The 12,241-nt window shown below is 40.9% G+C and overlaps 1 protein-coding gene across 1 annotated transcript in view; it reads right to left on the reverse strand.

The window, feature by feature from the left end:
* The window catches only part of tacr1a (tachykinin receptor 1a), a 102,117-nt gene extending 101,406 nt beyond the window's left edge, over positions 1-711 (reverse strand). Inside the window, 2 exon segments of the mRNA XM_020928338.2 lie at positions 304-479; positions 481-711. Of these exon segments, the coding sequence (XP_020783997.2) occupies positions 304-479; positions 481-711 (407 nt within the window).
* Between the last annotated feature and the right edge of the window lie 11,530 nt (positions 712-12,241).

The following is a 12,241-nucleotide window of genomic DNA, read 5'->3' on the forward strand; positions in this document are numbered from 1 at the left end:
TTTTTTAGAACTTACCCAAGCAGCAAAAAAATTCGAAGAAATCAAAAATAAAAATCATCTTTCATAAAAGAGCACTGCTTACACAAATTTAGCTTAGATACATCTTCCTTATAAGTTTAAGTTTATGGCAAAACAGGTATATTTTAGGCTTTGTCTGTTATGTGTGATTTTTTTTTTTTTAAGAATATACAAACTAAATTGAAGTGAACAATTGTCATGCGAAAAGACACGTTCGAATTCACGACAAGACGGCAGGCCAGCCTGATCACTTTATTGCTGTGCGTGTGAGCATTACGCACTTACCTGTCCAAGGCGATGGCTGTCATGGAGTAGATGCTGGCGAAGACCGCAGCGATGGGAAAGAAGTTGTGGAAGCGACAGTACACGAGCCCGAAGTACCACTCGTTGTGCACGGCGTAAGTAAAGTTGATAACGGTGTTGAAAGCTGACATCGAGGCTTCGGCAAACGCCAGATTCAAGGAGGAAATAGTTGGTGACAGTCCTCATGCGCTTGTGTGCCATGATAATCCAAATCACCGTTACGTTACCGACCACGGAGACTATGACAATACAGCTGTACGCTATAGCCCACAGCACGATCCTCCACACCGGCTGTACGAACTGGTTCCAGTACTCGGTCCCGTTGTGGGTGTCGTTGGGGCTGCTGGTGGTCCAGATAGGCGCCCCCGTACTGTTGAATAGCGGGTCCATTTTGAACTAAAGTTACAGGAATGTGCTGCTAAATCGCTCAACAGATTACCCTCACTCTAAAAGAAATGGTTGAAAAGTAAACACTACATAACTGTCTCGATAATAACAGACTTTGACAGAAATAGTTCAAATATAAGGCAACAGGTTACGATCAACTCGCAAACTGTTCAATCCGCGCCTTGCGTAAAATGTGCCTTTTACGCGTCTCGCTCTCCAGGACTTGTCCCGGCTCTCTGACGCAGCTCGCGCGTGTGCTCTGCCTCCTTCGACTGTAGTGGCAACTCTGCGCTCGCTCCTCCTGCTCCCGGTGTTAAAAGTGAATAGCAAAGCCACTCTGTCCAATAGGAGCGCTCCGCCGACTGACCTATGAATTAGACAGGTGAGGGAAGGAGCCCTTAAACAGATCCACATTTCAGAAAACCTCTTGTACACGTAAGTTGATTATCATATGCATGTACATGCATGCTATAAGAGCAGGAAATTCAATTAGGAAGCAATCATTTTAAGGAATGTAGTTCGTGTATCATGCCTTACAATATTGTATTCAAGTCTGCTATGCTGCCAGTTTACATTTACAAATATCTGACGTGTTCTTTACGCATTTATTTACTATTATAGGTGACAATTCAGTCTAACTCATTGGTACAGCTATGTAAAGTGTGCAATGAGGGTTTCAGTCCAATGAGATTCATTTGGTCTTCCCATATTTTATGTTATTAGGTTCTTTTTTCAGACCAAGATTCTTCAAGATTTTGGTCTGAAAAAAGAACCTAATAACACTAAAGGGTTTCATTTTGATGCATACTGACATAATAATGATACTGTTGTTATGCCCTTATGCAAGACACTTAAGTCATCTTACAATTGTCCCTCAGTTTTACAATAGAAAATCCATAATTTTTCTTTCTTTCTTTGTAACCTTTATCCAGGTTTCTCCAAATTTTGTCAAGACATTTTCTGCCTGTTGTGTAATTACATTTTAATTCAATCTAATCATATAACTTTTAAATTTCATTCTTGCCTTAAGATGTTTTGATTCCTCTTGCAATGTTTCCCCACCACACGGACATAACTTAATTTGCTTTACACAAAATCAAGAAATCAATATTCTTTTTTATTTTGTAATAGATTCACCCCTTGCTGTTACTTAAGCTCCTCCACAGCCTAATGACATGGTCGAGGAGGTGTGGGGTGGACCTCTTGAGGCTGTTATAAAAGCATTAAGAGGGTAAGGTGGCACACACACACACATATCTGTAATGAGCTTGTTCATTGGGCATCGTGGCTCAGAAGTACTGGCCCCCGGGGGACACATGATGCGAAGAGCAGAGAGGGCTTTAGACATTGATGAAACACATTAGAAGAGATCTGAGGAAATCTAAAACATCAATAGCAGGTTATTTGTTTACAAAGGGGGTACAGGGGGTTGAATTTTCTTGTTGTTCAGCTATTCCCGCTGTCATGATTTGTAAATTGTCCAGATGCCCTTGGAGTTGAATTCTCATTTTTGGCTAGATGTGTTTTTAAATGTTGTCATGCCAGCAAAGAAGGTGTCCTTTGGGGAATCTTGTAATGTTTTGAGGCATGATAATATTTATAAATGAAGATGCTATGTGCAGCTTGTCTGCTCATCTCCATGGAGATTTTAGTGCTTTGTCTGGGGGGGAAAAAAAAAAAAAAAAATCGTACATCTCATTTATTCAATTAGAGGTGCAAAAATATAGCCAGGCTGGTGCCATCTAGTGCCTCTGCTCAATTTCATTTCTCTCCAGTGAATAGGTCAGAATTGGAATACACTAGTCAGTTTGCAAGAACCCCAGAAGTTGTAGACGAGCACCGACCAATCAGGGAGAGTTGTGAAGCCATGACGTCAAACTCAAGCACCTGTCTGGGTCCCTTTTGTGGTACAGCACAACAGTAAACAAAGTGGTCGAGATGGATGTAGACGAAGCCAGACATTCTGTGTTGGCAACAATTCCTGAGACTGAGGATTTAAAGCCGGAACAAAGAGAATGTTTGTTGAGTTTTATCAAGGGTAAAGACGTCATTGCCCTTCTTCCTAAAGGATTTGGGAAAAGCTTAATACACCAGTTAGCCCTGTTAGCAGCGCATTACATACGTCACGACCAAATAGCAGCGACTGGTTAAATAAAGTACGCGCACCGTCGAACAAATTAATCTTAATGCTGCAAGGTCAGACGGTTTCCACAAAGTGAAACCGGCTGATGAATCAGGCAAAAACACCCCCCAAAAATGCATTCTTGCTCTGACTGGGCTCACTTTTCCACAGATCTGACCTATAATTTGGCTTAGTGTTGTCACCTGCTGTGTGGCTCCGTAGAGTACGTTTTAGGCAAAGCAACACCTCTATGGAAACAAGCAGGTGGTAGACATCCACTCGAAAAATTCCACATCCTCCTATCTCCACACAGAGAAAGGTGCAGAATATTAAAGTTAAACCCAGCAGCGTTTCACTGGGAGGCAAAATTCTAATCACTATGCCACAAAGAAGACACACAATCTTTATTTAGAAAAAGATTAGGTTAGCTGGATTAATTAGCCTGGTGTTTATTTTTTTATTTTAACAATTCCAAAGTTATGAAGTTCAAATATGTGTTCAGTTTATTTCTTTCATGCCATTCCCCTCTGTCCCAATCTTTCCTGTTTATTCTCTATATCAAAGGTTACACGAGGCCTGCTTTTTTCATATAATTCCATGCAAACGGAAGTAGCTGATCCGACGGCACAGCGTAAACATGTGTGGAGCCTGGTTCTGAAATCGCTCCGGTCTCAGGAGGAAGTGAATAATGAATGATTTTCTCAAACATGTCTCATTTTGATTGACAGGCAGTTTTCCTTCACTGTCAATATATGTGCTCAAAGGGGCCGCATACATTATGTACAATATAACTTAAAGCTATATTAAGATTCACTGATAGCTGCCTTTTGCATGGTGTTCAGACGACATCAAAACATTCTATAGGCGAATCATATTTATGGGGCCCATATTAAACCCTTTTCTGATCCATGTTATAATGTTTCCTCATCAAAAACATACCTGAAGTTTTGTTTTGTTTCACTCACACATGTTTAACTCACAAACTGCCTATTTAGGAGCTCTTCTCTAAAACAGAAAACACACATTTGGATAATTTCAGTCCAGGAATTGCCAATTTCTACTGAACTAAAGGTAAAAAGTTGCTGTTATCTTAAAGTTTCATAATATCACAAAGTGGAACAGACATTTTTGAGCTTTGGACATGTAGATAGACTAAAAACGCTTACTCGAACATGTGTAAATGAAACAAAACACAACCCCAGTTATGTTTTTGAAGAGGTAAAACTAGGTAACTCACAAGAGTCAATTTTGCGTAATATGGGACCTTGAAATGCAAGATTGACAGGTTTAATGCCATACGGTATAATACCTAGAGGCAAAACAGAATCCTCCACCAGAAAATCACATAGTGCGTCTTTAAAGTCTCTGGAGTTGGCATCAGACGGAACGATGAATGATTTATTTCAGAGACTACATTGTGGTTTTAAGTAGTTGTGGGATGTACTGTAAGCATGCCAAGAAAATAGCAAGTAGTGGCCTATTGGGGGAGGAAAATGTGATAGCCAAAAACAGAAAGGTCAAATGGTGGCAAAAACAACGTGTCTGGCTGTCAGCTCCTTTGAGAAAGTTCTTATAAAGACAATGGGCAAGAGCACTGTCAGAAGTGTCTTTCTTAGTGAGCTTGCATGTTTTCTTTGAGTCTTTCGGGTTTTATCAGGGTGCCATCTGCTTACAACATACAAGTACTACTTCTGAACCTGACTCAGAATTGGGGTGGGGTTTCTCCAACTGCTGTTTGGAATTATATTGTGTCAAAATCCATCCATTTTCTTCTGCTTATCTAGGGCCAGGTCATGGGGCAGTAGTCTAAGCTGGGACTCCCTGACCTCCTTGGTAAATGGTAAATGGTCACATTTTTCTATAGCACTTTTCCACCTTCAAGGCACTCAAAGCTCACCCTTCAGATCAGTGGGCGAATGCTCTACCCACTGAGCTACTGCCGCCCACCTCCTTAACCCCGAACACTTCCTCCAGCATCCTCCACGGGGGACAACAAGGCGTTCCCAGGTCAACAGAGAGACATAGTCCCTCCAGCTTGTTCTGGGTCTTCCCCGGGGCCTCCTCCCGATGGGACATGCCTGGAACACCTCCCTAGGAAGGCGCCCAGGAGGCATCCGGAACACCTCAGCTGGCTCCTCTTGATGTGGAGGAGCAGCGGCTCTACTCCAAGTTCCTCCTGTGTGGCTGAGCTCCTCACCCTATCTCTAAGGGAGCACCCAGCCACCCTGCAGAGGAAATTTATTACAGCTGCTTATATCCGTGATTTTGTCCTTTTGTTATTACCCAAAGCTCCTGACCAGGTGAGTGTAGGAACGTTGATTGACCGGTAAATCAAGCGCCTTATAATGTCATCCTCAATTATGGATGTAACAATAACATTTTGCTGGTTATCATCATCATGAAAAGAAGCATCACTTGTTAACTTATTTAGCATCCCTGAAAAAGAAATAAAGGCCCGAAGATAATCTGAAAACTAAAGAAAAAATACACAAAATTAATTTAAACAATACTTTTTCTGCAGCCTGTGATTAATACGAGCGTTCATGCTCCTGTTTAGCCGGTGACTCTAATTTTATATGTGAGAGTTCCAGCTAAATCAGTTCTATATGGTCACATTTTGGTAAAACAAAGCTCAGATTATAGTCTAATAGAACTTCAGACAGATAGATGCCTCCAATTATCTTCACACCCACAGGTAATGTTGGTGACATCAACTGCAAAGTATCATTACTGTACAGCAGGGGTCTCAGACTCGCGGCCCGGGGGCCAACTGCGGCCCTCGGAAGGATTTTTTGCGGCCCTCCACTTAATTCCAAAGAATAATGTCAGTGCGGCCCGCGGTAGATGTATGCACAATCCCACCCCCCTACCGCGGGCCGCACTGACAGATGAAGCTGCAATCGGTGCCCATACAGATTCACAACAACAGATTATTAATGCAGCTTTACACCCCCAAACTCAATTTACAGCAGTTGTGAAGCAACGAGTCTAAGTGGATCTGTTAAACGTGCACATACGGCGTCACCGAAGAACCAAAACAAACCACACATGGTGGTACATTTGTGCGCACTTCACTTTATGCTCCCACAACCACAGTATCAGAGCGCAGAGGAGGCGCTGACAGAATTCCCCTGTTCATAAGTATGGGACCTTTATTGGAGGGGCTAATAAGAAATAAGAAGACACTGACAGTCTGTTTACCTGCTCAGCGCTGGGTGCGTAACTTGCTGGCAACCCGATGACCAAGCTCCACGTATGTCACCGAAATCCACGCCTACTCAGAGGCAAACACAGCTGTCCCATCAATATGCAAGCACCACAAAACTGCAGTGATCTATTCCAGAGGCTTAGCGACATGTTAGCAAAAAGTACGAGGCAAAAACAAGCGTCTTCCATCCATGTTTGACATATGAGAAGCAGATACACTCCAGTGTGTCCGCTTTCACACCGGCAAACGAACCAAAACTGGTCCAATTAAGGAGCCTCTGTATCCCGGTAGAAGAGCGATACCTCCAGTAACCAATACTGTTCCCTGTTAATACCGCGGGCCGTCCTCATCTTATCACCATGAACTCATAAAACAGCAACGTAGAACTTTGTACAAACTCACCGCATCAGCCCAGAGTTCGGGTAACAGCAGCAGCCAACAGCGCTCACCGTAGCGCGCAGCTCCTCACGACGGCGCTGGAGTCTGGTCCTTGGTCAATGACTGGGTCTGAGCAGGTACGTTCCGCCGTCTGCGCTCTGGTTCCGTGCAGGGAAAATGTTGTGCTGTGCGGGCTGCTCCGGTCCTCCGGTCCTCCGTGCTCAAGAACCGCGGCTGGTTCCGAGGTGGTGCAAAGCATCGGGACAGAAGCATGAATCCAGTTTAGTTGGTGTACGTCCTCCGCGCATTTGGTTCTTCCCGGGGAAAGCGCTTTTCACTCACCGCTCCACGTCATCTGAGCCCGGACAGAACCGAAGCTGCTCCTGCTGGTTCGGGACTCTGGTTTGGATCTAGTCCGACTGTATTTCTCACACGAGGCTAAAAGCAGGACATTTTTTAAAGGTGAATCAATTGAATGGGCGATTGCCTATTGCCATAAAATTATTTGGTTAATTAAAGCCTAAAATAACAAATGCTGGTTCCTACATGATCACGGGGAACACCGGGACCTCTCTGTGCATGCAGGTCCTGAACAGAAGTACACACCCCCAATTTTGACTCACTCTGGAGCCACACGTTCGCACGTACTTGCTCTGATCTTCATTTGTTACATTCTCTGTATTGGCCATTGTTAGTAAAATAATTCGAAAATGAATCGCGCCTGCATCTGGACAACAATCTGTTACTGGAGTCGTACAGCGCGTCATTTCAGGCAAAGGAGACGCGTTTCTCCCATGATGCATCTAGAATAGTTCGTTTGGACCTGCTGTCTATGGTTTGGACCCGGGTTCGCGTTCACACCAGTGTGAAAGTGTGTGAAAGCACCATCAAACTACAGGTCAAGGCTCACTGATGAGCATCTTCAATCTATCCTGAGGATCTCATATGCTTCCTCCTGCAAGCCAAATATCTCTCAGCTGTGCAAGATGAAGCGTAGCCAGGTTTCAACCAGCAAGAAGTAGGCAAAAGAAGAAGAGTAGACGTATTAGTTTAAACTTACGTTCTGAATTCATTTTCATGTTCTGAACTGTTATTAAAGATTAAGAAAGTGTGTTACGTGTTGTTCTTTCTCTCTCTTCATTTCCTGTGCAACCGCTATTTATCGAATACTCAATGCGGCCCAGCCTCACTCAGACTTTATCTAATGTGGCCCCCAGGTCATTTGAGTTTGAGACCCCTGCTGTACAGGAAGTTGTTAGCTTTACAGTCAAGACAAATTTTTTATTTTTATTATATTTTTTTTTTTTGGAGAATTCCAATATATTTTTTGGCCTCTAAAATGTTTAATATTCATGAATTCCAATTAACTCAGTAAGTTTGACAGTCTTATTCTTAATGTTGTCTTGTGCTTATTATATCAGTTAAAATGTCTGGAGATTAGTGCCACAGTAGAATATGGTTTTACAAACTTTAGAACCCCCTAGAACACTATATCACAGAATCACCAAATACCAATCTATATAAGACTCGACTGTATCAGAGACTTCAGGTCACCCCTTTCATTTTTGTTTCTAACTTAAAGGTGCATTGTCTAACTTTTCTGGTGGAGGCTCTGTCAAATGCTTTTGTCTGTGGAGATGTAATTGCTTTGTCTGGACTCATAGCGACCAAACCAGACCAAGTCACAAGTCAGATCTGTGGAGCTGCAACCCCGTTCACAGTAAGAATGCCAGTTTTTTTTTTTTTTTTTAGGTATTTGAGCTATAAAACCAGATGCAATGGAATAAATGTATGGTAGAGCCGTTTAATGTCATATTGTGGAACCTTCCAGGCAGAGCAATGACATATCCATAGAAACAAACTAAATTCAACCAACAACAAGCCTTCTCTCAAACCTCTCTATTCTCCATCTTCCAGCTGAGAACAGAAGAGACGCCCATGGCTCTGTATCGGAAACGTATTTCAGAAAATGAGCAGACGGCTGTTTTCATGCTCTGTGGACTTTCATTTACTACATTAGGCTCACAGGGCTCGCTGAGATTCACAAACGCCACACTTCTCCCCATAACTTGTGATTCATTTGACTGCAGGCTAATGCTTTGTGCTTCTCTGCTCGTTCTGCTCCGACCGTACAGCCAGAACCTCGTGTCCCTCCTCCAAACCTTTTGTGTCGGAGAGCCATTTTCAATATTGCTCACACCAAAGAAAGAGAGAGTGCAATTTAAACTGTGATTTTTGGTATATTAATGGAACAGAGCACTTGTCTGTGTGTGTTCTGTCCTGGTACAAAACAAAATGTACAAGACTTAAGTATAATTTTTAGGTATTAGTAAATTTTACAGTGGATACTTTTTCCTTTTACTTAGCTATATTTGAGAGCAGGTATCTGTACTTTCTACTTCGAAACATTTTAGATCTGGACTAAAAACTTAATAGTACTTTTCTTTGTGGTTTGATATCTGCTAAAATGACTGAGACTTTTTTTTAGTACTTTTAATATAACGTCTCAACTTTGAGCAAACCAAATGCACAAAAACTTTTTTATATTAAATTTAAGATATCTATAGATTCTATTCAAATAAGCTTTATCAAAATCAGTACATTTGATGCTTTAATTTTCTCGAAAAATCTCTGCAAAATACTACAGGTACTTCAATAGTTTTTCATGCTTTTAATTGAGTAATTTGGCCTCTCCGTCAGTTTTTTTTACTGAATCTATGTTTATATGATGAGGGTCTGAACAGAAGACTCAAAAGTGGCGTCGCGTATTCACTTTCAATTCCGCATTTAGACAAGCGTTTTCGGTAGGAAATCTGCGTGCATACGGTGACGCAAAAGTATGTGAAATTTGATTGGGTATACATGCCAGTCGGCTCTGTGGTGACACTAGGTGGTGATGTATGTGACGTAAACATGTACGCGACCTGAGCAGATCTGACCAGAGTTTTGAGTCTTAGGCAGTGTAGACAGAAAGGCCACAGGAGTGTATTCAACTCTGGAGGGTGGTTTCAGATTTTTGAGTTTTTAAGCCCCAAAAACACCATAACCATCTAAGAGATCATATCAACTATGTATTAGAGCTGGCCTGCTGACTACAGACAGGCTAGAGAGACATTATTTATTTAAAATTTTGTTATAATTTTATATGATTAAACATTTATTTAAATAAGAAAAGGTTTAACTTTACATATCTCAAACGAAGAGAAAACATGCAGATGTTGTTGAAAATTTTCAATAAATATTTAGTTTGGCCCACAACTTGGTCCCAGTTTTTAATTTTGCCCCTTTGTGAATTTGAGTTTGACACCCCTGATCTAAACAAAAGGCACTTCCGATAAAATATTTTGTCGCGTTTACCCGCAAGCTTTCTCATGTAAATAGGCCCTAAAACTCCACTGTGTAACTTGGAGATATGAAAAGGCCCCTCACCTCTGTTATGTCATCGTTTTGATGGGATAAATATTTCAGTGTCTTGAGTAATGAACCAGTAAGATGTCAACAAGCTCTTTTTGATACGCACAAATGTATTATAGAAATAAAAATTAATATATTAAATATGCAATAAACTAACCGCGAGAATCTTGTATCCTCCACAGACTCCGATGCCATGGCACTTCCCAAGAGATGTTTTGGTCCATCAGGTACTGTAACAAACAGGCCGGTTTGTTATCAAGAAGTAACACTCAGCACCTTCACCCTTCACAAAGACACTTTAAATCACAGCACATTTGATAGCACACAACACTTGAAACATATTTGCACATAATTGGTTTTAAAAATGTATTTATTGTCTTTACCCCTTTTAATCCTGAGGCACAGTGGCATTTTAAATGACAGCTGCTGAGCCCTGGAGGAAAAGGAAAAAGATATATTATTAATGAACCAATTACCTTTTCAATCAAGTAGTGCAAAGATATGGTGCAATATACCTGTTTTGGAATATTTTAAGTGTGTGTGTTATTATTTTATGTTTTTTTAATGAATGGTGTGGTGCTTTGCTTTGTACTTACCTCCTTTTTCTTCTGTCCAGGTCCTAATAGATTCCCCCTGCAACGAGCTCCCCCTTTTATGGTTCCGGACTGGACCAACTTTAATATATTGTACAGGGGTAGTAGGATAGATATTTTATTGGTTTATGGGTTTTAGAGTTTACTTGGTGTATGGTTTTAGGGTTTTTATAGTTAGTTTATAGTTTATAGTTAGTTTAATAGTTATTTAGTTTTGGATTTGTTTTATGGAGTGTTAGGGCAATATTTTAAAATAAGGTTAATTTTTACCATCCCTGTTTTAGCTGTTGCAGTTTTACCCAATCAGTCAGACCAGATAAAAGGCGCCTCCAAACATCATTCTGGGTTCTGAAAACATAATACCAGGCATTGTGACAACTGTGGACAATAGAACATGTATTTATGGAGTGTAGAAAGTAAAGAGGGGAAAGAAATACAATGAAGAAAGGAATCAAGGACCTAAAAATGAAATTTGATCTGGTGGAATTATTACAGCAGCACCCAGGGAATAATAGTTTCAAAGTTTTATTTAAGTTTCTCATATTCATTTGAATAACAGGATTTGATTCTTTATTTTGCTTTAGTTATCTTTTGAACACTGTTGTAATATTATTTATTTTATTTTTGTTATTATGAGTAAGTCGGTAACACACCAGTAGTTGTTTGCCAATGAAGAAGAAGAAGAATGCATGCTGCTGGAGAGAAAACTGCTGCCTGCCTCCATATTGCACCTTCACTTTTTTGTAACAATTGAAAACTAAAAAAGTAAAACTGTAGACCACATCTTCACACCTTTGTCTGTGTTTTTAACCTCTCTCACTGAACCTCAGCCCGCTTATGGTCAGCCTACGTCACAGGTAAAGAGATTTTGGGTCCTAAGGATATGGCCAAAGGTCCATAGATTCCTTTTTCTTTTTCTTACAGTTGATATTAGTGTTGCTTTGTCCCTGTTTCCTTAAAGGTGCACTGTGTAACTTTTTGGATGGAGGGTCCACTACCTTGGAGAGGCAGTTGCTCCAGTGGTAGTGGAGTTGTTGCTTTGCCTGGAGACCAGCACAAAGCCAATTTACTGATCCGATTTGTGGAGAGATGGGACAACTACAGTAGAATGCATATTTTTCAAGGTATTGTTTGTGTGTAAAACCATCTATATATAGTAATCAAGTTTAATGCCATACTGTGGTATATTCCAGGGAAAGCAATCTCTCTACTATATCTCCATATAAATATAACCAGGTGCTGGAGTCTTACCCGAAAAGTTACATAATAATAATATGTTGTGTGGGTAGTCCATGGCATTTTCAGGATGTGTCTGTAGCACATGGTTTTGAATGCCTCCAGTCTGTTGATATGGGCAGCACATAGAGTCTGAGCCTCACAGTTGTACAGTGCCACAGGCCACACCAGTGTTCTCAAGAGTCCAAGTTTGTTGCTTTTCTGCAGCTCCATCACTCCACAATGTTGAGTGTTGTGGGCCTCCAGGGAGGATCTGCTGCTCCCAAGCTCCAGTCTCGTGAGTATGCAGTTTGTTCAATAATAGTGTCCAGGTATTTGCTCTGCGTACCTGCTGGCTGCCATTATTTTTGTTTTCTTTGTGCTGATTTTGTGCTTGTTATTTACTTCTGACACTAAAAAATACTGAAAAAAAATCTGTCTTTGGGTCAGATGTTTAAATGAAAACAAACTTTTAAAAAATATGTCTGTTTACAAGGAAAAGTGAAATATAACGTCACAACTGACTGAAAAACATTGGATTTCTGCAGAATCAATGAGTGAATCTCTAAACTCTGTTAATGTGAGGCTGAAATAATCAGTGAT

Source organism: Boleophthalmus pectinirostris, unplaced genomic scaffold (assembly GCF_026225935.1).
Source record: "Boleophthalmus pectinirostris isolate CB_2022bp ecotype Guang Dong unplaced genomic scaffold, ASM2622593v1 HiC_scaffold_4, whole genome shotgun sequence".
In the NCBI taxonomy this organism is placed as follows: domain Eukaryota; kingdom Metazoa; phylum Chordata; class Actinopteri; order Gobiiformes; family Gobiidae; genus Boleophthalmus; species Boleophthalmus pectinirostris.